Here is a 25,069-nt window from a genome sequence, read left to right as displayed (position 1 = left end):
GATGAACTTTCAGGTTCCTTCCAACCCAAACCAATCTGGGATTCTCTGAAAATGCCAAGTTTAGGCTCAGATCTGCTTCCTGAGCCAGGCTTAGACAGGAGCCTTTCACATCCCGGGTGAGAACTTCTCCCCCTGGGCCAGCAGCTGCTCTGCTCAAGGAATCTCATTTCCCTGTGAAAGATTTCTGAAAAATCTCAGCTTGGACTCAACATCTGGATGGAAGAAAGTGATAAAACCACAGGGTTTTTTTAAAACAACCTGTCATTCTCGAATTCCAGCCAGCAGGAAGAGCTCAGCACCTTTTCCAGCAGAGGATGGTTTGCAATTCCCCCCACAGTTTATTAACACATCCCAACACACACAGACCAGCAGCTACTGCTCAAAAATCTTAGGACAGGACAAAATTTTCTTTCCTGTCTCAAACTTCCAGCACAGGAAAATAATTGGGTTTGCATGGAATGAATGGGATATGGACAGATATCCTCCCATGCTTTGTCTTTGCAGCCCTTGACTCCAGGGATTTTCCCAGGCAGAGAAAACCAGTGGGAAACAGAAATTTCTGCCTCAAAGGAAATATTTTTTTTTTAAAATCAGATATTCCAAGAGAAGCTGGAAAGCTTTTTTCCAGCCTACCACAGTAATTGCTGCTGTCTTCTCTTCATATCCATTTGCAAGGATAAAATAGAAAATTAGGGATTTACAGCATCATGAGGAAGGTTTTGAAGGCTGTTCCTCAGGGCCTTGTGGAACCCAACAATTCCTGTGCTCAGCTCTCAGCTGATGCTGCTGCCAAAACTGCCAAAACCCCAGGGACTGCAAAGCTGGAGCTGGACAAAGCTGGTTTGGAACACCCATCCCTTTAACCCCCACCTAGAAAACCCTGGCCTTTCCCAAGCTGCTCTTTTTGGGGATAAATGTGCCCTGTTCTCTTCTCTCAGTCAGCAATAATTAAGTTATTCTGAGATTCACCTCCTTCTGTGCATTTCCCACACACAATTCTTGCCCACACAGCCAGAAGGCAAAACAGAAACCAGGAAAAACTCAATGCTGGGATTAAAATACAGCCAACTCCAGCCTCAATACATTTTGTACCCACTAGATGGGGCAAAAAATCCATATTCTGATTTAAAAAAAGTTCTCCAGGTGCTCCTTTCGCTGCTTTCACCTGGCTCTGAGTGGGGAAAAGGTCTTAGAAATATGTAAGAATTACAGAGAAGCTTCCACTCATTTCCCAAGAGAAATTCCAGGTTCTCGACACCCTGGGATGGTCCTTTGTCAAAACTTTCCTAGAAAACACCTGGAGGGTGAAGTTCAGGTCTCAGGGAGGTTTTGCAGGCTGAAATCCCATTGTCAACTGCTCTGTAATTCCAAACTCCCCCATCCTAGAGCATTTCAGTGCCTAAAAATCAAGCATTTACAGGGATATTCATCCCATGTCTCTCCTCCAAGCAATCCCTGCAAAACCTCCTCCCACTGGGCCCCAACCTGTGCATAAATGAGAATAAAATGAGAATTTGCTATAACCACAGGCTGCTCTCCACACCCAGAAGCCCCAGCTGACAACTGAAATTTTCCCTTCTCCAAAAGCTTCTTTTCTTCTTTAGTGCTTTATGAGAGCACAGCACAAAGAATGGGGTAAAACTCGGTGAAGCTCCACAAGAAATAAACCAAAATTTCAGTCTGAGGGTGGGGAAATTCCACTCCCTGGAGCCAGGGAGGTCTGATCCACCAAAAGAGAGGCTGTGCTCCTGCAGCTCTTTATTTACCACTGGTTTCACCCACCTTGTTGCACTCCACACTCGTGCAAAGCCTGGCACAGAAATCAAGGCTTTAATTACTCGTTTTGCCAGGATTCACTCACCAGACCTCCTGAAAATGGGCAGAAAACCTGATTTAGCACCAAAAGATGAGTGGACTCACTGTGATGCTGTACAACTGAGCTGCAGCTGGCCAGAATCATGTTTTACCTGGCTGCTGAGAAATTCAGACTTTCTGTGCTGACAGAGAACTCTGCATTTCACCTGAGGCCGTGGAGAAGGCTCCCAAAATGGAATGACAGAACTGGGATTGTGGGGGTGGGGTTTGAGTAGAAGTGTGTGATAACACAGGGTGGGAAACAGAGTTTTAAGTTTTAGAATATAGTAATATATATAAAGCAAGATGGAGGTTTTAGGGAGGAGGCTGCTCCTTCTTCATCATCATCTTCTTCTTCTTCTTCTTCTTCTTCTTCTTCTTCTTCTTCTTCTTCTTCTTCTTCTCCTTCTCCTTCTCCTTCTTCTCCTTCATCTTCTTCTTCTTCTCCTTCTTCTCCTTCTCCTTCTTCTCCTTCTTCTTAATCTCCTTCTCCTTCTCCTTCTCCTTCTCCTTCTCCTTCTCCTTCTCCTTCTCCTTCTCCTTCTCCTTCTCCTTCTCCTTCTCCTTCTCCTTCTCCTTCTCCTTCTCCTTCTCCTTCTCCTTCTCCTTCTCCTTCTTCTTCATGGGTTTGGGTATTTCTGTGTAATTGGATAAAAAGTCCCCATTGTGGGCCATGGGTGGTTGGTTATTGGCTTAAAAGTGAAAATAATTTAGGTGTCATTTCTTAACTGGACTGTTTGTCCTTAAAAGAGTTGTAGAGAGACAGATGGGGCTCCATTTTTAGTTTGTTAGAGTGAAAATTTAGAGTTTAAAGTTTTAGAATATAGTAATATATAGAAGGCAAGACAGAGGTATGAGGGTGGAGGCTGCTCTTTCTTCTTCTACATAGGTTTAAGTGGTATTGTATAATTGGATAAAAAAATCTGCACTGTGGCCATGAGTGGTTGGTTTTTAGGTTAAAATCATTTAAAGGCAGGGAACAGGACTCTCCACTGAGGAGCTGCCTGGCTGCTGCCTCCCGGCCAGAGCACAGATGAATGAAGTCAGCTCCTCCACTTTGCCCTGGGATTTTATTTCCACGCTGAAAGCTCTGCTGCTTTTCCAAAGATGGAAAAACCATCCCTGGCAAGCCCCAGCTCAGGATCCCAGCCCAGCCAAACCTTAATGCAGCCCCATTAAAGTGCTCACACCCGGTCTGCAAACCTCATCTGCAGTCCCACTCCTGGCCTGCACATCCTGCAACTCGATTCTTTTCTTTTTCTCTTAAACTCCCCCTTGTTTTGTCATAAATAATTGCCAAGCTCTCAAGGAGGAGGAGGAGGAATGGAAACGAGTCGTTAAAACCAAGTGTTCTCATTCTTCTTTTCCCTGAGCTGCTGGGAAGTTCCTCCTGCTCCAAATGGATAGCAGGGAGCAGGGGTGGACACATCAAACCCACTCTGTGTGGGGAAAACAGGAAGGAATTCCAGGTTTAAACACCCACCGAGAACTTGTGCCAAGCAGCAACTCCCTCACCCCAGAGAGGGATACATTTCCCTCCGAAATTTATTTTATTCGTTATTATTTTTATTAATTTTTTTTTTTTTTCCTGGGAGCAGAGCAGCTCCCAGGTTCCTGGAGACACGAGTGGAAAATGTTCCCATACAAAATTCAGGGTGTAAAATCCCTTTCAGCAGAACTGAGGGAGGGAAGCTGATCTGCATGTGCCAGAAGGGGTTCTGGTCCTAAGCACCCCATAAAAACCACGGCCTTGGGTTGGTTGGAGGTTTGGGGTTTGCTAAAGTACCCAAATATTGTACAGAATGGGGTGAAATTGTGGATGCCTGTTTTGAAATGCCTCTCAGAGAGCTTAACCTCCATAAAAAAAAGGCTTAGGAATGGCAAAATTTGGAAAAAAAAACACTTTTAGTCCCACTGGGATTAGGTAGCTTCAAACTCTTCCTTCATCCCAGTGAAAAATAATGAATTGGAGTCACTGGCTTCAATTTTCATGATTTTTCTATTACTCCATGATTTTTCTTTACAAAAATAATTAGAAATCAGGGCTGGGACACAACAGCTGATGGAAAAATTCCTAAAACAGTCAGGGGATACAACCCTGCTTTAGGTTTAATAGCTCTGGAACAGACCCTGATTTTGGCACTGGTTTAAACTCCGTGGACTGGCGGGGAAAGGACAGGCAGGGCCTTTCCCTTTGGGGAGAAATCTGTTCCTTTTGTGCATCAAAAAGTCAAAATTCCCCATCCCAGGGCAGCGCCTCTTCTCGTGGTTGCCAAACTGGGCAGAATTCTCTCAGTGCACAAAAACAGGGGTGGGGGGAAATTCAAAAACGGCGTGGGGAATTATTCAATTATCCCAAAAAATCTTAGGGAAGGGGAGATCACGGGAGGGCAAGTTAAAGCTGCATTCAGCAGGGTGTGGGGGGACACTCAAAAGAGGAGGAAATTCGGAATGAGCAGCCAACAGCAGAGGGAAGTGCAGCACCAAAACCCAGCCCTGTGCAGGGAGGGAGCAGCAGGAGCCGGGCTGGGCTTTGGGGTTGTGCTCACAGCCAGGGCCGAGGGAGGTTTGGGACATTCCCCGCTGGAGCCTTCCTCCTCGCCGTGGGGATGCTGAGCCCATGGAGCAGCACCCACAAGGGTTGGAGTTCCCAAAGCGTTTGGATCCTGGAGAAGTTCAGGCATGTGGGAATCCAGCACATCCCTCTAGCTGCCCTGGCTGTCCCCAGAGCCTGGCAGAGGCTCAGAGACCCTGGCACAAAGTCAAAAACACCTGTGGCTTCCATTTTAGCCCATGGAAAAACCTGCCAACTTTGTGTGAGGAATTACAAGCCACAAGGGTTTGAGCAGTGTGGTAGTTGAGTTAACACAGGGTGAAAAAGTAAAATTTTGAGGTTTTTAGAATGGGGTTCAAGGGGACAAGATGGAGAGGTTTGGGCATGTCCTGCTCTTCTTCTCCTTCTCCTTGCCCTCCATGTCTTGGTGTGATGGTGACACTTTTCTGTTGGTTTAAGGTACAGACACACTGTCCAACATAAATGACAGATATTGGCACGTTATTGTAAACATGGCACAGGCAGTTTTTGGTATAAAATGCAAACAAAACAGCCCCTGAGGGCAGACAGAATGCCATGGCCGAGCTGCTGGACAGAGCTCAGCAGGGCAGAGAAAGAATGTTCTGGATAAGGGGAAATAAACAACCTTGAGTAGCTGATCCTGCACATCCAGACTCCTTTGGCTGCAGGGCTGGGAAATGAGGATTTTACACTCTTGGGGTCATCCTGAAACCCAGACCCCGAGACAGGCACACTGAATATTTTCCTTTTATACAAATATTAATATAGTTCCTTTTATACTCATATTTTCCTTCTTTGTTTCTTCCTTTCCTTCCTATTTAAAAGAGGAAGGTTTCTCCCCCTTGTCTGTTCTCTGTTCTAGGGCAGCCTTCTCAAGGCATCCCTGTCAGCCGTCGACCCCCTGCAGCTGGGAAGAGTGAGCTCTGAACTCCAGTGATTTCAGAAGCTAATTAATTACTTTATTATACTATATTATACTATATTACACTAACAAGAACTATCAGTAACTAACTAGAAAACTTGTGACTCTCTGCTGAGAGTCCCGACACACACGTGGATCCAAATGAATCCAAAACACCATCACCGAACCCAACCACGCAATTTCACCTTGGGTGAACAATCTCCAGACCCCATTCCACATGGACACAACCACAGGCACAGATTAGGAATTGTTTTTTCTCTTCTTCTCTCTGTGCTTCTCCAGGAAAAAGCCCTGAGAGAGAGAGTGGTTGTTATGAACAAGTTCATTGGTTAATACGGTTAGAAGCAGTTAATGCACTTAAGGTTAATTATGTTAATGAAATAATTGTTTAATGTTAAACCCTTGTTTACCCCCACTGTTGACTCCCTTACTTACACCTTGGTTGTACCCCTTTACTGTCCCTTGTTGCGTCCATCGTTATTGCCTCTGCTGCTCCACGAAATGGCGACCGGAACATTCCCGGGAAATATGCAAATCAGGAAAAGTGCAAGAAAATCCAACAAAAGACCCTAGAAACAACGAGCCAAGCTAAAATTTGAACAACTAACCAACTAGACCTACCAGCAAGAAGTCCCTCTACCCTACCAGCAGGATTTTAAGCGTCACCATAACCTCAGCAGAACCGAGTCAGAGTGAGGACCCCAGACGAGCCAAAAGAGTTCTTCCAGGCACGTGCATGAGGATGGAAGCCCCAGTTCTGCTGGGAAGCAAAACTGTTCACCTCCTCCTCTGCGTGGCCCAAGGGAGCAGCGGCAGTGTGAGCGACCCCTCGGGCCCCACCCAGAGCTGGTCACTTCGATAAAGGCATCCAAAAGGAGCTGCTCTCCTTGCCCGTTATCTCGGTGATGTCTCTGTTCAGAGGAGGTGCCACCACCACCTCCATGGGCTCCTGCAGGGATCTGGGCTGGGCTCGGCGGGAGGAAGCCCCAGGCTCACCTACCCGGGTCTTCTCTGCAGTGAGATGAGCCCAGCCTGGAAACGCTCCCCGGAGTCAGGCAGAACGAGAAACAGAATCCCATTTCCCCCATTTTTTCCCAAAAATCACATTGTTCACCCATTTTTTCCCCAAAAATCACATTGTTCACCTTTTTTTTCCCCAAAATCCCATTTCCCCCTATTTTTTCCCCAAAAAATCCCATTTTCCCCCATTTTTTCCCCAAAAATCACATTGTTCCCCCATTTTTCCCCCAAAAATCACATTGTTCACCCTTTTTTCCCCCAAAATCCCATTTCCCCCCATTTTTTCCCCAAAAAATCCCATTTTCCCCCATTTTTTCCCCAAAAAATCACATTGTTCCCCCATTTTTTCCCCAAAATCCCATTTCCCCCCATTTTTTCCCCAAAAAATCCCATTTTCCCCCCCCTTTTTTCCCCAAAATTGCCATTTCCCCCAAGTTTTCCACAAAAATCCGATTTTTCCCCATGTGTTTTCCAAAAATCCCATTTTTCCCCATTTTTTCACCAAAAGTCCCATTTTTCCTCCATGTATTTTCCAAAAATCCCATTTCCCCCCCATTTTTTCCCCGAAATCCCATTTTCCTGACGGGCAGGGATCTGCAAACAGGAACTCTTTCCTTCCCTTGTTTGCCTGCCTCGTTTTGTTTATCCCTGAGAATTCCAACACCAAACACAAAGCGGGGGAAAACAACTGCAAGTGGCTCCAGGCCAGAGGTGCAGAGCACTGACAAATTTATTTTCGATGGGATGTGCTGAGTAAGGCATCAATTCTTACCTTGGGCCCCGGCCCAGCACGTCCAGGGAATAATTCCTTGCTGGGAATTCAATGAGAATACTCCGAGTAGTAAAATTAAACATATGCATACACTTTTAGGATTGTCTTAATCAGGAAATATGATTTATTCTATTTTTTTTCCCAGATGGCAAGAGCAAGGTTTATGCTAAATGTTATCAATCCAGATCAGAGTTTGGACTGAGAGTATTTAATTCTTTGCAGCACTCACATAAAGAGAGAAGCAGCTGAAATCAAAGTTCCATGGAAATTTATGCTCCAAAGGATGAATGTAACATTTGAGTAAATGATTGCAAAGAGTTACACATGGAGCCACAGACGGGGGAATTTAATTTACACAGAGCAGCCTCTCTCTTTTAGCCACTCATCTAATGAAGATTTAAATATGAAATAAATTGCAGACACTTCCAGCAGGAGCAGGATGTTGGATGATGCTCATTCATATTGAAATTACAGCTTTAAGTTCCTCTCAAGCTACAGAAATGTGTTTATAATGGACAAGCACGTACATGTAAAACAATCCTCTTCTCTAATCATTGCTAAATTATGCCTTCCAGATAAAAATCTTATCAGAAACATTAAAAACTGATCTCCTGTGTCCCTAAGCCTGTTCGATAATTACATCAGAAATATTTCCTTTTCAAATTGTGCTTCTCTCTGCCATGTGCTGGTTTGTTATTTCTGTTTCAGTGAACTTTGTGAAACTTGGCTGAGCATTTGCACAGAAGCACTCCCAGGCTCTGCTCCGTTCAAAGGCTGCTGTGATGCACAGAGAGAGGGAACTTAAAACAGCAAAAATAACTATGGAAAAACGAGCAAAAACACCAAAGCACCACCCCAATGATTCCAGCTGATTCCTGCCTGTCTTGGAGAACAAATTAAATCAACCCTCATATTATATCAATATCCTCATATAATAGTCTCATATTAGTCCGCACAATTCTATGATTTCAATTCCAATTCTGCAATTCTACAACACCAAAGAATTAGGATGATTTCAAATGACCACAAACACCCCATCCCCTTCCTTTCCAATATTCTAGTCAACAAAAGCAATTTTTTTTTTTCTCCAGGGAATCCAATGAGGGCCCAGGAATGCAGCTAAACAAATCACCACCAAAAAAAAAAAAAAAGAATAATAAATAATTCCAAGCAAAGCAAAAGCCTCAAAAAAAAAAAAAAAAAAAAAAAAAAAAAGATTTGCAGACTTTGTACAACCTCCTGCAGCTCAGCACATTTCTCTGTGTGGGGGAGTTGGGGAAATCCCAGCAGTTTTCTATTGTACCATGTTTTCTCTTGGCTCAGTCCCCAGCAAATAAATGGAATAAATGGAAATAAACCGAGTTCACACCAGGGACAGCCAGGGGATCCACGAGATAACCCAGCCAAGGATCAGGGTGTTTCTCACACACGCAATATTTTTAAATATTTTTAGATATTTAATTTACTCAACTCTGCTCCTCCTAGCAGAGGGAGCAGCCCAACTTCTTCTCCAGCTCAGAAGAAACGGATTTTATGCCAATAAAAGTGGTTTTTTACACCAATAAAAGTGGATTTTACAGCAACATTTTAATTTGCCAGCGGTTTTAGCTGAATCCCACCTGGAAGGTTTGGCCCAGAGCTCCCCCAGCTGCTGGGCCAAGGCAGGCGAAATTAAAATAAATTAAAATAAATTAAAATAAAGCAGAATGCAACTCTTTTCCAGGTAGGTGAAAGAACCCAGCCCTGCCTGGTTAGGAGAGGGTAAAGCCTCACTTTACAAAGCCTCAGCCACTCTCCACATCTTTTTTTTGGTTTTAATGACAAATAAAGGCAAATCCTGCCCTGGCCACCCTCAGAACCCAGCTCTGGATTAAATCAGCACCCAGCAACAAAATCCTTCCTCTCACAGCAGAGCCAAAAATAGCTGAAAGCCTTTTAAAAATGAATATATTCTTTTATTTCTCTTTTAATTTCAGGCTACACCTGAAATATCTGAAGGACACTTTGCCTCCTGACTCATTCCTGCTCAACTCCGTAACTCTAAATCCAAATGAAGGGATTATGATGAAATAGAAGTGGATTTTTTTTTTTTTTAATTTTAACGAGGAAAACACACTCCAAAACTGAGGAAACCCAAGCTAGAAAAGCAAATTCTCAGTGCCCTTCTAATGAAGCTTGTGGCGCTTTTTTCACCCCACAATTCCACACCAAATTTGGAGTCCCAGCCCCCAAGGCAATAAAAACCAGAGATGGATAAAAAATCCCCAATCCTGAAGCCCTAAAAAGTCTCCCAGAGCCCAAAACTCGTGGCAGAGGTTGGAGGTGAGGGAGAAATGGGGGGAAAAATCTCATTTTTCATCCTTGTGGACGGAGCACAGGATCCTGCTCCATCAGCCAGCTGCTGCTCCTGTTCTGAAACACTCAAATATTCGGGGAACTCAAATATTGCAGTGCTGAGAGAAGGGAGTGTTGCCCTGATTTTTAAAAGTGTAAATTTTTCTTTTTATAGTCCTTTTGAAAGGCTTAAAGTTTTCATAAAACTTCTTCAGCCTTCTGGGCTGTTTACGTGTTTCTACTGAGCAGTTTTTAATGTTGATGGTAAGATTTTATCTGGCAAACATCACTTTAGCAATGATTAGAGCATCATGTTTTACATGTTCTCACACACTGTTCATGTCAATAAAAATAATTTTATATCCTTCTTTGTAATAAAAGAAATAAATAATCATCATTTTACATTCTTCTTTGTAAGAAAAGAAAATTAATCAATTGTTAGTTTGACCAGTGTAGCTGAGAGAAGTGGTAATTCCATCCTCCAACCCACAGTTACCTCTAGAATTCTATAAATATAGAATATTTACTCCAATAGATAAATATAGAATATTATACTCCAATAATATATAAATATAATATATAAATATAGAATATATAATAATATAATATATCTAGAATATATCTAGAATATCATATCATATCATATCATATCATATCATATCATATCAATCATATCAATAATAATAATATATATAGTACAATTAACATAACATAACATAACATAACAAACATAACATAACACAAACACAACACAACACAATACAACATAACATATTAATATAATATAATATAATATAATATAATATAATATAATATAATATAATATAATATAATATATAAATATATAGAATATTATACTCAACTAAAACCCTCTCTTTTTGAACCTTTCTCTTAGCAAACTTTTGTATCATTATTTCAGCCCAGTAACAACAAGGAGCAGGTGGGTGGGAAGGAAGGCAGTGATTGAATTATGAATTATGATCTGGGACTAAGTGCTGACTGCAGCTCCACATGCAGCCCCCGGTGCCAGGCTGGACAAAGGGGATGGATCCCTGCAGGATCTCCCGGGAATGTTGTTCCTCCACTTCCAGCAGGGCGCAGAAAACGGGCTGGAGCCCGCTGCTCCTTTGCTCTCCCAAAAAACTCCTAAATTCCAATGAAATCATCATTTCCCCTCTCTCGGCGCTGGTTTGAATCCAGGACGAGGCACCCGTTGATTTTCCTCAGCTAAATCACCATTCCCTGACCCTTGGAAACTCGGGAGAGCAGGGGAGGGAAAAAAGGAAATAAAAGGGAGGTGAGAGGGGAGGGGAACTGCTGAGGCTGGGCTGAGTTTGATTTTTTATTTCAGTTTATTTTTGATTCTTCGCACGCTCGCTGGTTGAGCCGGGAAATCAAAACTGAGGATGGACTTGCCAAGGATGGGTTTGGGGTAAGGGGAAAGCAAAGCCCCTGCTCCATTCCCTGCTGCTGAGCAGATTATTTCAGAATATTCCCATTGTTCGGGGATATTCTGAATTATTCTCCCCATGCCAGCACCAGGGGGGAGCATCAGGCTGGGGAAAAAAGTTAAATTTGGCTCAAATTCCTCAGAAATTTGAGCTCTTCCTACGGAAATTCCCCCTCCCTGTCCAGCCTGGCTTTTTCAAACCCTCTCCCCTCAATTCTGCCTTCAGTGATAAAAATAATCCCCTAAAATTGCATTTTCCTCTAGGTAAAGGGCAAAGAATTGGAGTTCACGCAGGAAAAATTCGGATTTCCCAGCGGGCACGGACAAGGCTCATGGTGCAGGAATTTGCGCCCCTTTTTTGGCTTTGGGCACCCAAAAGTTGTTGCACTCAACAGAAATAAGTGAAGATAAATAGAAATATCTGGGATCAGGCCAGCAACACGAGGCCACGTGGAAAAAACAAATTAAAAACCAAACCAGAAATGTTCTCTGTGAAAATCTGACAGCTTTTTAGTATCACAGCTTTCGTACAAAGCCAAATCATTTTGTATATTTTGATTATTTCGCTAAAATTATTGTTAATTTTGGAGGCTGCAACACATTTTTCTGGGTGTTCTCCTTTTTAAAAAATTTGGCTTTCTACTTTTACTTTCTTCCCTTTCCCTGTTTGATCACTGTGACAGCTTTCATTTTCAGCTTACAATAAAAAAAAAAAAGAAAAAGAAAAAGAAAAAAAAAACGGTGGGCGGCAGCTTTATTTCCAGGCACACATTTGATAGCTGAGGGTAGAAAAAGAAATCTTTTTTCCCCCAAAAAAATAAGGTTTCCATGTAAAGAAGCCCAGCCAGCCAAATGCAGGGACATTAAAGTTCCAAGGACATGATCGTGGCAGGTTTGGGAAATAATTCCCAGCCAGTCTCACCTTAAAAAATAAAAATAAATCTATTTCTGTTCCTTGTTTGAGGCAGCAGCTCATCCAACCAACCAAACCTCAACATTGCAACTTCCCTAATGTGGATTTTCTTGCTGTTTGAATTTCTGGTGGGAATCTGTCGCAGGCAGAGCAAAGAGATTCCCATTGGAGCAAAGTCCCTGGGAGCCGCTTCCACAGCAAATTTCATTTTTATTGTTATTTCCTGCTTGAGTAATTCAGCTGCAGCACAGGAGGGAGGCCCAGGGAGAGAAGTGCAAACATTTTCTGCTGGCTGCATTCCCTGGGAGATGGGAAGGGATCAGGGTTAATTTGCTCTTGGAATTTGTGCTATTGATGATTTTGAGATTGCAAAAAGGTTTTTTGTTTTGTTTTGTTGTTAAAGAAGAAGTTATCGCTTGTTTGTGTTGGTTTTTAAGGTTGTTTATTTTGGTTTATTTATACCATGTTTTGCTGCCCCGCTGGAGATTTGTTTTGCAGGGGCTTTGTTTTTGAATGGGATGTTATAAATATTATATATTACAAATTGTGTGTATAATATTTATAATAATGTGTTAATATTTATTATTTATGTTGAATAGTGTGTTTTTAGCTTAAATTAATAAAAAATGTTAACACTCTAGTGAAATATGGAGGGCATGAAAAGGAGAAAAAGGACAAGGCATACTTAATTTTTTTTATTTTGGTTTTTTTTTTTTTTTGAACCCCTAATCTAGAATCTTAAAATTTTACTTTTGTATTCATGCTGCACTTAATTATTATTTATATTGAACATTTAGAGCTTGTAATTCATCTTGTAAGATTGAAAACTTTTTTTTTATGGACAGAGATCACAGCCAGTGTCTCTGGGGGCTCTGTCCAGGGGGTTCCTGACCCCTGCCAGGGTCCCAGGGCAGCCAGAGGGATTCCCAAAATTTGGGATTTTTATCTTCTCCTCCAGGGTCTTTGTGGCGCATGAATTCATGGGTGCCAAACCCTTCTGGAGGCTCCAGCAATCCAAATCTGAGCACAAATGTTGTTATTAACACGCTTAATTCTCCTCCTGTGTTAAAATGGAAGAGGAAATATTGTAATTAATGCCCTTAATTGTCCTCCTGAATGAAAACGGAGCGGATTGGGTGCCTGATCCTGATTTCACAGCTGAAATCCACGACTCCATTGGTTTCCCCCTCTGGCTTTAATGAAGTCCTTGCCAATTAATAGTGGGCTAAATTAAAGAACCCCAGCAACACCAGAGGAGTTACAAGTGATTTTAAGAGAGGAACAAGAAGCATTTTCTCAGTTTGGTTTTGGTTTTTTTGTGCCGTGTCTTTCTGGAGCTGGAATTTCCGTGCCACCCTCGGTTCAGGGATGGCTTTTCCCTGGGGATAAAGAGACAGAAAATCACTGGCACAGGAGGAGAAGGAGCAGGGAGCTGTGGGGGGAATTCTTTTCTCCCCTTCGTTGATAAAACAAAATGGAAATGGGCTGTCGGCGTTCCCTAATGCGAATAATAACAACTGCACTGATAGATTTGTCATTGCCACTATTGATTTCCTTCCCCAACATAAACTATTTTTAAAAATGCCTCTTCATGGGTTTTTATTTGCTGGCAGGGTTGGGATTTCAGGCTCCTCTCCACTGCAGGAGCAGGATCTGCCTGGCCTCAAAAGTGAAAGGAAAAGTGGAAAAAAGGGAAAGTCAGGGGAAGAATAAAATAAAATAAAATAAAATAAAAAAGCAAAGGAGAAGGATGAGGAGGATGAATTGAAACAGAATGAGGAGAAAAGCAGGAATATCTGTCCCACGGGAGCTGCAGGGAGGGGAGCAGAGCTGCTGGGAGCACCAGGATGAGGTGAAAATTTTGGAGCACAGCTATTTTGCCCTGAGTCCAGGTGAACCACGGAGATGGAGCTCCACGAAGTGGAGCTGCTGGAGCCTGGCCAGAGGAAACCACGGAGCTGCTGCAGGGCTGGAGCCCCTTGGAGCCAGGCTGGGAGAGCTGGGAATGTTCCCATGGAGAGGAGAAGGATCCAGGGAGAGCTCAGAGCCCTGGGAATGTTCCCATGGAGAAGGGAAGGATCCAGGGAATCCTCAGAGCCCTGGGAATGTTCCCATGGAGAAGGGAAGGATCCAGGGAATCCTCAGAGCCCTGGGAATGTTCCCCTGGAGAAGGGAAGGATCCAGGGAATCCTCAGAGCCCTGGGAATGTTCCCATGGAGAAGGGAAGGATCCAGGGAATCCTCAGAGCCCTGGGAATGTTGCCCTGGAGAAGGGAAGGATCCAGGCAGAGCTCAGAGCCCCGGGAATGTTCCCCTGGAGAAGGGAAGGATCCAGGGAGGGCCCAGAGCCATTCCAGGGCCTGAAGGGCTCCAGGAGAGCTGGAGAGGGACTGGGGACAAGGCATGGAAGGACAAGACCCAGGGAATGGCTCCCACTGCCAGGGGGCAGGGCTGGATGGGATTTTGGGCAGGAATTGTTCCCTGGCAGGGTGAGCAGGCCCTGGGATGGAATTCCCAGAGCAGCTGGGGCTGCCCCTGGATCCCTGGCAGTGCCCAAGGCCAGGCTGGATGGGGCTTGGAGCACCTGGGACAGTGGGGGGGTCCCTGCCCATGGCAGGGGTGGGGTGGGATGAGATTTAAATTCGGGTTATTCCAACCCAACCCATTCCATGAGAGTGGAGGTGGGAGAAGGGAGACTCGGAGAGTTCTGAGCGCCCTGCTTTGCTCTTTGTGGAGTTTGGTTGGGATCCGAGAGAGGATTTCCTAAAAAAAATGAAAGAAGGGAAGCAAGAGAAAAAGAGAGAGGAAATAAAGAAGGAAGGAAAGATGGAAAGAAAGAAGGAAGGAAAAAGGGAAAGAAGGAAAGGAGGAAAGAAAGAAGGGAGGAAAGATGTAAAGAAAGAAGGAAGGGAAAAGGGAAAGGAGGAAAGAAAGAAGGGAGGAAAGATGTAAAGAAAGAAGGAAGGAAAAAAGGAAAGAAGGAAAGGTGAAAAGAAGGAAAGAAGGAAAGAAAGGAGGAAAGAAGGAAGGAAGGAAAGAAGGAAAGAAAGGAGGAAAGAAGGAAGGAAGGAAAGAAGGAAAGAGGGGTAAAAGGAAAGAAAGAAGGAGAGACAGAAGGAAAGGATTTATGTATATATAAATAAATAAACAAATAAATACAAAAATTACAATAAAGGCAAAGCGAACAAAACCAAACGAACAAACAAATAAATAAAACCAGATTTCTAATAAAGACAATAACAAAAAAAACCCACCCAAAATACATAAATAAACACAGCAATCATACTAAAGGCAAAACAAACAAAAAAAAAAGCAGCCAAAAAAAAAAAAAATCAACGGCGCGTGCACGTGCTTTTTTTTTTTTTTATTATTTTTTTATTTTTTTTTTTTTTTTTTCTTCTTAAAGGAAACCTTCATTTCTCCTGCCCGCTCCCGCGCATCCCCCACCCGCCCACGCTCGGCGGGGCGGGGGCATCCCGGCCGCGCTGCCCGCATCCCGCGGTCCCCGCCCGGCCGCGCCGGCCGTGGGCGGTGTCGCCGCTGGTCCCCGGCCGTGTGGCGGTCCCCGGCGCCGTGCCCCGAGCCCGCGGCGTGCATGGCCCTGCTGGGGCGGCGATGGCTGCGCGCTGATGGCCCAGCTCGCCATGGCTGCCAGAGAGGAGCTGTACAGCAAAGTCATCCCCCGGCGGAACCGCCAGCACCGCGCCGGCACCATCAAACATGGCTCGTCGCTGGAGATCCTGCTCTCCATGGGCTTCCCCAAAGCACGGGCGTGAGTCGCTGCCCCGCGGGGCTTTTCCGCTCTTGTCGTGCGCGTTACGGAGCGGGGAGAGAGGCGCAGAGACACACAGAGACACAGAGAGACACAGAGAGAAGCGGCGGGCGCCGCTCGGCTGCGCTGCTCCGGAGCGGAGCGGGGCCGGAGGCGGGGAGGGAGCGCCGGGGAGCCGCGGATGCAGCCCGGGGAGAGGCGGGGATGCTCTGCCGGAGCGGGGGATGCGGTCCTGGAGAGGGGGGATGCGGTCCTGGAGAGGGGGGATGCGGTCCTGGAGAGGGGGAATGCGGTCCTGGAGAACGGGGGTGCGCTCCTGAACGGGTGAGGATGCTCTCCTGGAGAGGGGGGGATGCACTCCTGGAGAAGGGGGGTGCGCTCCTGAACGGGTGAGGATGCTCTCCTGGAGAGGGGGGATGTAGTCCTGGAGATGGGGGATGCGCTGCCGGAGCGGGGGACGCGCTCCTGGAGAGGGGGGATGCTGTGCCGGAGCAAGGGCATGCTCTCCGGGAGAGGGGGAATGCGGACCGGAGAGGGGGGATGCACTCCCAGAGAGAGGGATGTGCTCCGGGAGAGGGTGGATGCACTCCTGGACGGGGGGAGATGCACTCCTGGAGAGGGGGGATGCGTTCCCGGAGAGGGGGGATGCACTCCCAGAGAGAGGGATGTGCTCCTGGAGAGGGGGGATGCACTCCCGGAGAGGGTGGATGCACTCCTGGACGGGGGGAGATGCACTCCTGGAGAGGGGGGATGCGCTCCCGGAGAGAGGGGATGCGTTCCCGGAGAGGGGGGATGCACCCCCAGAGAGAGGGATGTGCTCCCGGAGAGGGGGGATGCACTCCCGGAGAGGGGGGATGCACTCCCGGAGAGGGGGATGTGCTCCTGGACAGGGGGGATGCGGTCCCGGAGAGGGGGGGATGCTCTCCCGGAGAGGGGGGATGCTCTCCCGGAGAGGGGGGGATGCACTCCCGGAGAGGGGGATGTGCTCCTGGACAGGGGGGATGCGGTCCCGGAGAGGGGGGATGCACTCCCGGAGCAGGGGATGCTTTGCCGGACAGAGGGAATGCTCTCCCGGAGAAGGAAATGCGCTCCCGGAGCGGGGGGATGCTGTGCCGGAGCAAGGGGATGCTCTCCCGGAGAAGGAAATGCGCTCCCGGAGCGGGGGGATGCTCTCCCGGATGCTCTCCCGGACAGCGGGCAGTGCTCTCCCGGCTGCGAGGGGATAACTGCCCCAGCGGCCCGGAGATGCCTCCTCGGAGCAGGCAGGGAAGCGGGGAATGCTCTCCCGGTAGCGGGGGGATGCGCTCCCAGAGCCGGGGGATGCGCTGCCGGGGCAGCGGCGCGATGCTGTGCCGGGCTGCGGGGGATACGGCCCGGGGATGCCCTCTCGGAACGGCGCGGACAGCTGGGAATGCTGTCCTGGAGCAGGGAATGCTCTCCCGGAGCAAGGAATGCTGTTCCGGAGCAGGGAATGTTCTCCTGGCTGCGGGGGATGCTGGCCTGGAGCAGGGGATGCTCTCCCGGAGCAGGGGATGCTCTCCCGAAGCCGGGAATGCTCTCCCGAAGCCGGGAATGCTCTCCCGGAGCAGGGAATGCTCTCCCGGAGCAGGGAATACTCTCCTGGAGCAGGGAATGCTCTCCTCGCTGTGGGAGATGCTGGCCCGGGACAGGGAATGCTCTCCCGGAGCAGGGGATGCTCTCCTGGAGCAGGGGATGCTGTCTCAGAGCAGGGAATGCTCTCCTGGAGCAGGGGATGCTGTCTCAGAGCAGGGAATGCTCTCCTGGAGCAGGGAATGCTCTCCGAGCGGCCCGGGAATGCTCTCCTGGAGCAGGGAATGCTCTCCTGGAGCAGGGAATGCTCTCCTGGAGCAGGGAATGCTCTCCTGGAGCAGGGGATGCTCTCCCGGATCAGGGAATGCTCTCACGGAGCAGGGAATGCTCTCTGAGCGGCCCAGGGATGCTGCAGGACCCGCGGGATGCTCCGCTCGCCTCCCGCCTGGCAGGAGCCCCGGGCACTCCCGGTCCCGTCCCCGCAGCTCGCCCGCACCATCCCCAGGCTGGGCATGGGCAGGGAGGCAGGTTTTCCCACCCAAACTGAAATTGTTTTAGCTCGGATACCCGGGGGATTTTCTTTAAGCTGTGTACAAGTCACCCGAAAAGCAGCAGAGCAGCAGAAGTAGATTTCCATCCGTAGCCCGAAGTGCTTCGGTTTTTCTTGCCCAATTTACGCCCTGGTGTAACCTCCCTGTGTGTGCTTCTGCTTTAAATTAATCAGGCAGCAAACTAATGATAACTTAATGAGGGAACTGTGACTCCTGAGGTGGGACTCAGCTTTGGGATGCAAATGAAACCAGTGGGGATCGGGATGGTTCCTTGATCTCCCAAAGTTTTCAGTTTGTTGCTGACACCCATCACAACTCTGCGGTTTTGCAGCCTGTCTTGTTGCAGGTTTTATTTTTTTTTTTTTTGATATATAAATATAGACAGGCACATGCAGTTTAAGGGCATATGTTCCTTGTGGATTCGTGGGATTGCATGGACCCACCAGCACATGCAGGAATCTTATTTCTGTTTTCCACGGTGCTGCTTTGCACTCCTTCTGGCTGTCAGTTATCTCCTGAGATCAGCACACAGCTTTTAGACACAGTGAATGCAAATGTAGAGCAGGGCAGAGCGGTGACTTCATGGTTGGAAGAAGGAAAGATGTGTATCTTTTCAGTGGAGCTGCAATAAAAAAAAAAATAAATAAAACCAGCTTGATCCTATGAATGAAACCTGCACAACAGTGCCATCAAGGCTGCCAGGCAGCCCTGCTCTTACCTGACTCAGGAAGTGTGTCTATGGGTCACATTCCTGCCCAAAAAGCACTGGCATTTGTTAAAATGCACTCAGAGCTTCATCACGCAAAGCAGAGAAGGTTAAAGACAGGGAGCAAGCCAAAAAAATGGAAAAAATATTCCTAAATGCAAAAAATACTTACTGGAAATCCAGCCAGTACCCAGGTGGGTAAAGCTGATATTGATATTGAGTTCAGGTAACCCTGTGTGACAATTCAGCAGAGCAGAGAGGGTTAAACACAGGGAGCAAGCCAAAAAAAATGGACACAATATCCCTAAATGCAAAAAGTGCCTGTTGGGAAAGCAGCCAGGCAGATGGTAAAGCTGTCTTGAGTTCAGGATAACCCTCCCTGTGTGGCAGCTCAGCTCTCTGCTGGGACAGGCACTGCTCATCCCATCTGTGGGAGCAGTGAGTGACCCTGTTTCACCCTGCTGGAAACGCTACAAATAATTCATCATTAAAAATCAGACAAGAAGCAAAACGGAAATAAACCCAGTAAAATCCAAGCGGTGCCACCAAGGGTAGGATGGGGATGGAGCAGAGGTTTGGGAGCTTGAGAGAAACGAGTGCATGGCAAAAGGACATTTCCAAAAGGTCCAGAGAATGCTTTTCACTCTCAGCATTTCTCTGTAACTTACATTTACTCTCTTTTAACTTACATTTCTCTGTAAGTGGCAATGAGAATACCAAGATGCCAGCGAGATGAAATCATCATCTCTCTCCAGAGATGGTAAGGAGAAGTAACCTTAAAGCCCTTGTGAGTTTTTCCCCCAAAACCCTCCCACCTCTGCCTGCTGCCCCAAAGGCACAGCTCCAGCAGGAATTCGGTGAAATGGGATTTCAGCTCTGTGCACACAAACACGAGCCAGGCTGGTACTTAAAAAGTGGTGACCATCTGTTTGGGTGGCTTATGCAAAACAAACCTCCCAAGTTGTCAGACAAGTCTGTCAGGCATGTCACAAAATACCAGCAGTGCCTCCTGCTCCTTGGTGCAGCTGGGGGCACTGCCTGGGGACAGAGAGGGGCAGCTCAGGCAGGGTCAGGGCACAGGGCTGAGCTGGATTCTGCACTTCCAGGGTGGTATTGAGCAGTGGGGAGAACTCACAATGCCTGGCTCGCAGCTTTACCCTGTGTGTGTTAAAATAATCCCAGGTGAAAGGCTAAATGTGATTTCCAAGTGTTGCTGGTGGCTCAGTTGAGGGAGAAATTGGGCTGAGGCAGGAAGGAGCCAAGAGAAGATGTCAGGTAGCAAGTGTAAAACTGCCGTGGCTCTTGTGTTCACAGCAAGGGGCTCTTAAAAAGCCTTTATGTCTCCATCCTGCAGGTGATTTATGTGATTTATGGGGGACTGGGGATGAAGGGCCCATCAAAGGATGAGTTCTTCCTCTCTGAACTGAGCTACTACTGCAGTTTATGGATCTGCACCAGTGGCAGTGTCCCACAGCTCACACTGAGACCTTTGAGGTTTCCCTGTTTCACCTTCTGAAGGATTTTTTTTTGGCACAGATCCGTCTGCTTTCCTTTTGTTTTCTTTCTGTTTTCCTTCTTCCCAGCACAGCTGCAATTCAGGGCTCCTCTGAATCACAGGGTGAATTCAAAACATTTCTGGAAGGTTCTACCTGATCACGGCCCTGCATGTGTCATCCCTTTGAACCATCACCACGAGCTCTGCCGGCTCTTGCCAGCACACAGCCATTATTATTATTATTTTATTTTGCAATTAGCCCATTAGATTACGCACTGTCTGCTCCTACAGGCTGTCCCTATCCCCAGGAGTTTCTGATTCAAGCAAGGAAAGAAGGCAAAGGTGAGGTTATAATTCCCATTTTGCAATTTGGGCACCAAGAAAAGCATTTTTCCCTTGTTCACACAAAGGCCTAATCAAACCCCCAGTGCTTCAATGCCCTGAACACAACAGGAGGATTCCTCCAGAAAGAGATTTCATACAAATATTATTTCCCAGTTGCCCCAAAATATTATTTATCATCTTGTTATGAATCTCCCATCAGTGGTTCCACCTAATTGTCACCCAGTCTGCCTGCCAGCACCTCTCACTATTGTTTGTAATCCCTGTATATCCCTGAGAGCAGAGAGGAAAAGCACAAAGTAATTTACAGGCCATCAAAACCACAGGGGATCACTTACAACTCTTCTGCATGTAGAAGCAATTTTTAAAAAATCCATAATGTGTCTATAAAAGGCTAAAATTGAAATAAAATTTAGTGATGGACTGCAGTTTCATTCCAGGATGGAGGAAGACCTTTGACCAAACTTGAATTATTGAAACTTACTTATCCTGCATAGTGCAGAAATCAATGTAGCTCCAGAATCTGCAAGTTTTAAAAGTTTAATGTCAGCCTTTAAACTCCTCCAAAACATCCTCAAAACCAGTCAGTTAAAGCTCTAGCATGAGGAAAAAGAATTAATCCTGCTTTCTTTGTTTTAATTCTGGGTTCACAGAATGGATATATAAATGGATATATAAATAAATAAAATTTAAGATGTTTCAGCTGCTGCATACGACTCTGAACTCAAGGCACAGCTCTGAGGTGCTGCTGCAGAAGAGAGCCAGGCCTAAGAAAATGAAGATAATTCGCTGGCCCCTGCCATTACTCAGGCTGGGTAAATCACTGCCCACAACCAGAACACTTAAATTAGAGATATTGTGCTTTTTCTGTCAGGGTGCTGTCTCTGATAAGCAGAAGAGATGACACAGGTGGCAAAGCTTTCCAAAAGGAAATGGATGTTCCTTCCCCTCAGCTGGGCCTGGAAAAGGCTTTAATTCTGTGTCCTTGGCCTGAGGAGGAGTTAATTCCCCTGGACCTGGGTAAAACCAGTCTGACTTGGATTTGCCTGAAACGATGAGAATTTACGAGCAACTAAAGGTTTCATTATTGTGGAAGAAATGAAGCTCAGTTTACAAACAGCAAAAGCTTCTCTGGAGTTTTGACAGGGATTTTGGCCTGCTAAGACATGTTTTGCTTGGTAACAGCCTTAGCAACCTCGCAGGATTTCGGCGCAGCAAGGCCGGGAGTCGCTCCTTCCTCCCTTGGAGCTGGAGCTGGGAAATGACGGCGTGGAAGGAGAGGGCTGCTCCTAATTTTCAGTTTTCAAGCGGTTTCCCCGTTTTTCCCAGCTTTGCCTTCAGGGTGTTTGTTTCCTGCAAATGCTGAAATTCATCCTGCTGCAAAGACCCAGCCTAAATCCAGCCCCAAGTCCCAAGTTTGGAGGATTTTCCTGATTCCCAGTGATTGCTGCTGGCTCAGGGCGTGGAGGGAAATCCCATCCCAAGGGAAGAAGCTGCTGGACAGAAATGCTGGAAGCAGCAGCTTGGGAGGCTCCATTGAAAGGGATTTCCAAGTTTATCAGCACTGGAGGGAATTTTGAATGGAAAATCCAGGTGTTGCAGCTACAAGGGCTTAAAGAAAAGCTTCCCCTAAAGCTCAGTCTCGAGGCAGGGAGTCTGGGGCTTGGGTAGAGCCGTGGGTTGTGTGGCAGAGAAACTGTCAGAATCTGTGGTATTGATGATTCTGAGATTGCAAAAGTCTCTGTCTGTCAGCCCCCTGCCAAAGCAGAAGCCATAATTGGTCTGTGCTGGTTCCAGGTTGTTTATTCTGTTGATCTCTCACATGTTCTGCTGCCCTGCCCAGCTCTGTCCTGCAGGGCAGCGTGTGGGGCTCTGCCCTCAGTGGGATGTGACAAACATTAAATACCAGAAACTCCCTGGGCTGCATTTACAAGAACGTGCCAATATCTGTCACCTACGTTGGACAGTGTGTCCCCAGCCTGAACCAACAGAAAAATGCCAACACCACAGTGAGACATGGAGGGCATGAAGAAGGAGAAAAAGGACAAGGCACACCCAATTTCCTCCAGCTTGTCCCCTTTGGACCCCTCATCTAGAATCCTAAAATTTTACTTTTGCACCCGTGCCACACTTAATTATCACTTATATCAAACACTCAGAGCTGGTAATTCATCCTGTGAGATTGAAAACTCTTTTCCATGGCCAGAGATCACAGCCAGTGTCTCTGGGGGCTCTGTCCAGGGGGGTTCTGACCCCTGCCAGGGTCCCAGGGCAGCCAGAGGGAAGCTCTGGATTCCCACAAGAAACCATCTGAGCAAAATATTTCCATTTTCAGTCCTGCCTGTGGGCATTTGTGAGCGCCAGGTTCCTGGGAAGGGTTTGTGGCCTGTTTCCAGGTGGTGACAGGGAGAACCTTTGGGAAGTCACTTGCACGAACCCCTGGTTCCCTGCACTCAGCTCTGTACCCGTGTCAGGGTTTAGGGGATGAGACTGGAGCAGTTTTAGCACTGAGCTTTGTGGTTTGCAATTGCTGGGCCAGCTCTGAGGCCTCAGAACTGTTCTGTCCATCTGTCCTGGAGGGGATCCAACAGGTCTGCAGGACAGGGAGATAAGGCAGCAGCTGCCAGGGAGGTGCTCTGAAGAGAAGTTGCAGAAACATCCATTTAGGGCTCAGTGCTGTGGCTGCTCTGCACATGGATTTTAAATTGTTTTTTCCATTGGCTTTATTGCATATTGCTGCTGTGGGACTGAGATGATTCCTGCAGGATCCAGGTTGTTCCGTGCCAGTGGCTCCAGTGTGTTTGGGGTGGGGGGATCTGCCTGAGACAGTTCCTTACTTCAGAGATCTAAAGTGATAAAGCACAGAGGGCTCTTTATTTCCACTGTGCATTCTGAAACTGAGGCACAGAGAAGCTTAGCTATCAAATCTGTAGTTAGGCTTGCACCTGAATCTGTAGAGTTTCAGTCCATTCATGACAAGACTTAGTAGAACAGCTATTTCCATGACATGGTACAGCATTTTCAGAGGGAGGGAGAGTTCTTATCAGAGGGAAAGGAGACATTTCTGTGATAAGATCACACTGTAAAATGATAATGGCAGCAGCAGTGCTTGGTGTTACCTCCTCAGTGATTCCGGCTGCTGGACACAGAACTGCCATTAATCAAATGGACACAGAAGTGCCATTAATCAGACCTGATGGCTGGGAGCCCTGGAACAATCAGATATTCTGGGCTGATATCCACGGAGAAAGCTCTTCTGCCACAACCATTGAGGGAAGAGTTTAAGGACAGAGCCCCCCTGCACAGAGATTGCTCAGCCAAGGTCAGGGAGCCCCTGCAGGACTTGCTGGCCCAGAGAACGAGCTGGTGTGTGCCCAGGGAGGCAAACAAAAAGGAAAACAAAAAGCAAACTCCTTTCTAGTGCCTGCACAGCCCACACTTCCCTGGGAGCTGGTGTTTGGGTGTTGGAGCAGCATCACCGTGTGCAGTGAGGCCCCGGGTCAGCCAGCAGCCAGCATTCCCTGGATTGCTGAGATGTGGTTTTCCAGGCCATCTGACTTTGGCAAAGGCTGACAGAGATGTCAGAGAGTTTCCTGCTCCTTGAGTGCTTGGTTTGTTTTGGTATTAAAATTACATGGTGACAAGAAAACATTTCCTCGGGCTTCCGTCCCTCTGATGATTTCCTTGTCCCGGAGCCAAGGTCCTGAACTTGATCCTACCCTCTGCTCCAGGAAGGAGAGGAGCTCAGAAAGTGCAGCCCAGACCTCACATGGCACTGAGGGAGCCAGAAAAATTGCTCTGTGCCTTCTGGGTCTGAGCCCCCAGCAGTTAAAAAGTTGATCCTTTGGATTCAATTCCCTTTCAAGCTCCCTATCAGCTTGGAGGGATGCAGATAGCATTGTTACCTTTTCTGTCCTTTTTTCCTTCTCTTTGTGACCTATCTCCAGACTTGATACTACTGTCAGGAGCCAGCTGAAATGTCCTGATGAGATTCTCAAGACAAAGAGTGACAGGGAGAAGTCCTGGATTTCAGCTCAAGGATTTCAGATATCCAGCGTGTTTGAATGGAGCCTTGTTGGCATTAAATGCTGATTCTCCTTCCCCCTCGGGCAGTGGCAGCATGTTGGGCTGTTTCCTGCAGATTTTTGCCTCCTGTAAAGCCCTCAGGAAGTTCATCCATGGATTATTGCTGCCACTTTCCTGCGGAGCAGCCTGTGCTCAGAGGATGCTGCAAACCCCTGAGACTGGCAGAAGTCAGGGGGGAATTCCATTCTTTGAAAGATCATGAGAAAAAAAAAATAAATTAAAAAACGTGGTGCTTTTAAATATCAACTGCTAACCCTGCTGGCTCCTGAAGACACGTCTGTGTTTTTAAGTTGCTTTTGAAAGTGAATTTGGACTCCCAAATTTTGCTCAGAGTTGAAAACACTGCCCTGGGTTTTAACTGAGAGCTCATCGCGGATTCACAGCATGTGCTGGGCAACTGCAGGAAGAATAGAGACATCCGTGTGTGTGTCTGTGCTGCACCAGTCTAATTATCCTCAACAAGCAGAGTCATCAAAGGAGCTGAGCCTCAGCAGCTGGCAGCGATTTGGATCCCAGCACCGAGGCTCTGCAGCCTTTGTGCCCCACGATGGGCGGCACTGCCACGCCAGGGTGCTCAGCCTGCTGCCCCGGGTTTAGATTTTCTATTTTTCACATTTTGTGCTGCTTCAGTGTGTAATTCTGAGCTTCACATGAGGGGATGCTGAGCTCTGTGCACAGAGCAGGGAGACAAAACAATTCCTGCTCCAGCTGGGCACCAAGGACAAAT

At 47.0% G+C, this 25,069-nt stretch overlaps 1 protein-coding gene across 3 annotated transcripts in view; it reads left to right on the top strand.

Annotated features, from left to right (window-relative positions):
- Positions 1–15,355: 15,355 nt before the first annotated feature.
- The window catches only part of UBASH3B (ubiquitin associated and SH3 domain containing B), a 78,697-nt gene continuing 68,983 nt past the window's right edge, over positions 15,356–25,069 (top strand). The window contains exons 1-2 of one of the 3 annotated variants that reach the window (XM_077788005.1): positions 15,773–15,871; positions 15,979–16,000. In XM_077788005.1, coding sequence (XP_077644131.1) covers positions 15,793–15,871; positions 15,979–16,000 — 101 coding nt within the window. In that variant the 5' untranslated portion in view covers positions 15,773–15,792. Of the gene's footprint in view, positions 15,612–15,772; positions 15,872–15,978; positions 16,001–25,069 lie in introns of those variants that run through there. The other 2 variants (XM_077788004.1, XM_077788006.1) reach the window with 2 other exon arrangements.

Source organism: Lonchura striata, chromosome 23 (assembly GCF_046129695.1).
Source record: "Lonchura striata isolate bLonStr1 chromosome 23, bLonStr1.mat, whole genome shotgun sequence".
Taxonomy (NCBI): Eukaryota; Metazoa; Chordata; class Aves; order Passeriformes; family Estrildidae; genus Lonchura; species Lonchura striata.
This window is presented reverse-complemented; position numbering and strand designations above follow the sequence as displayed.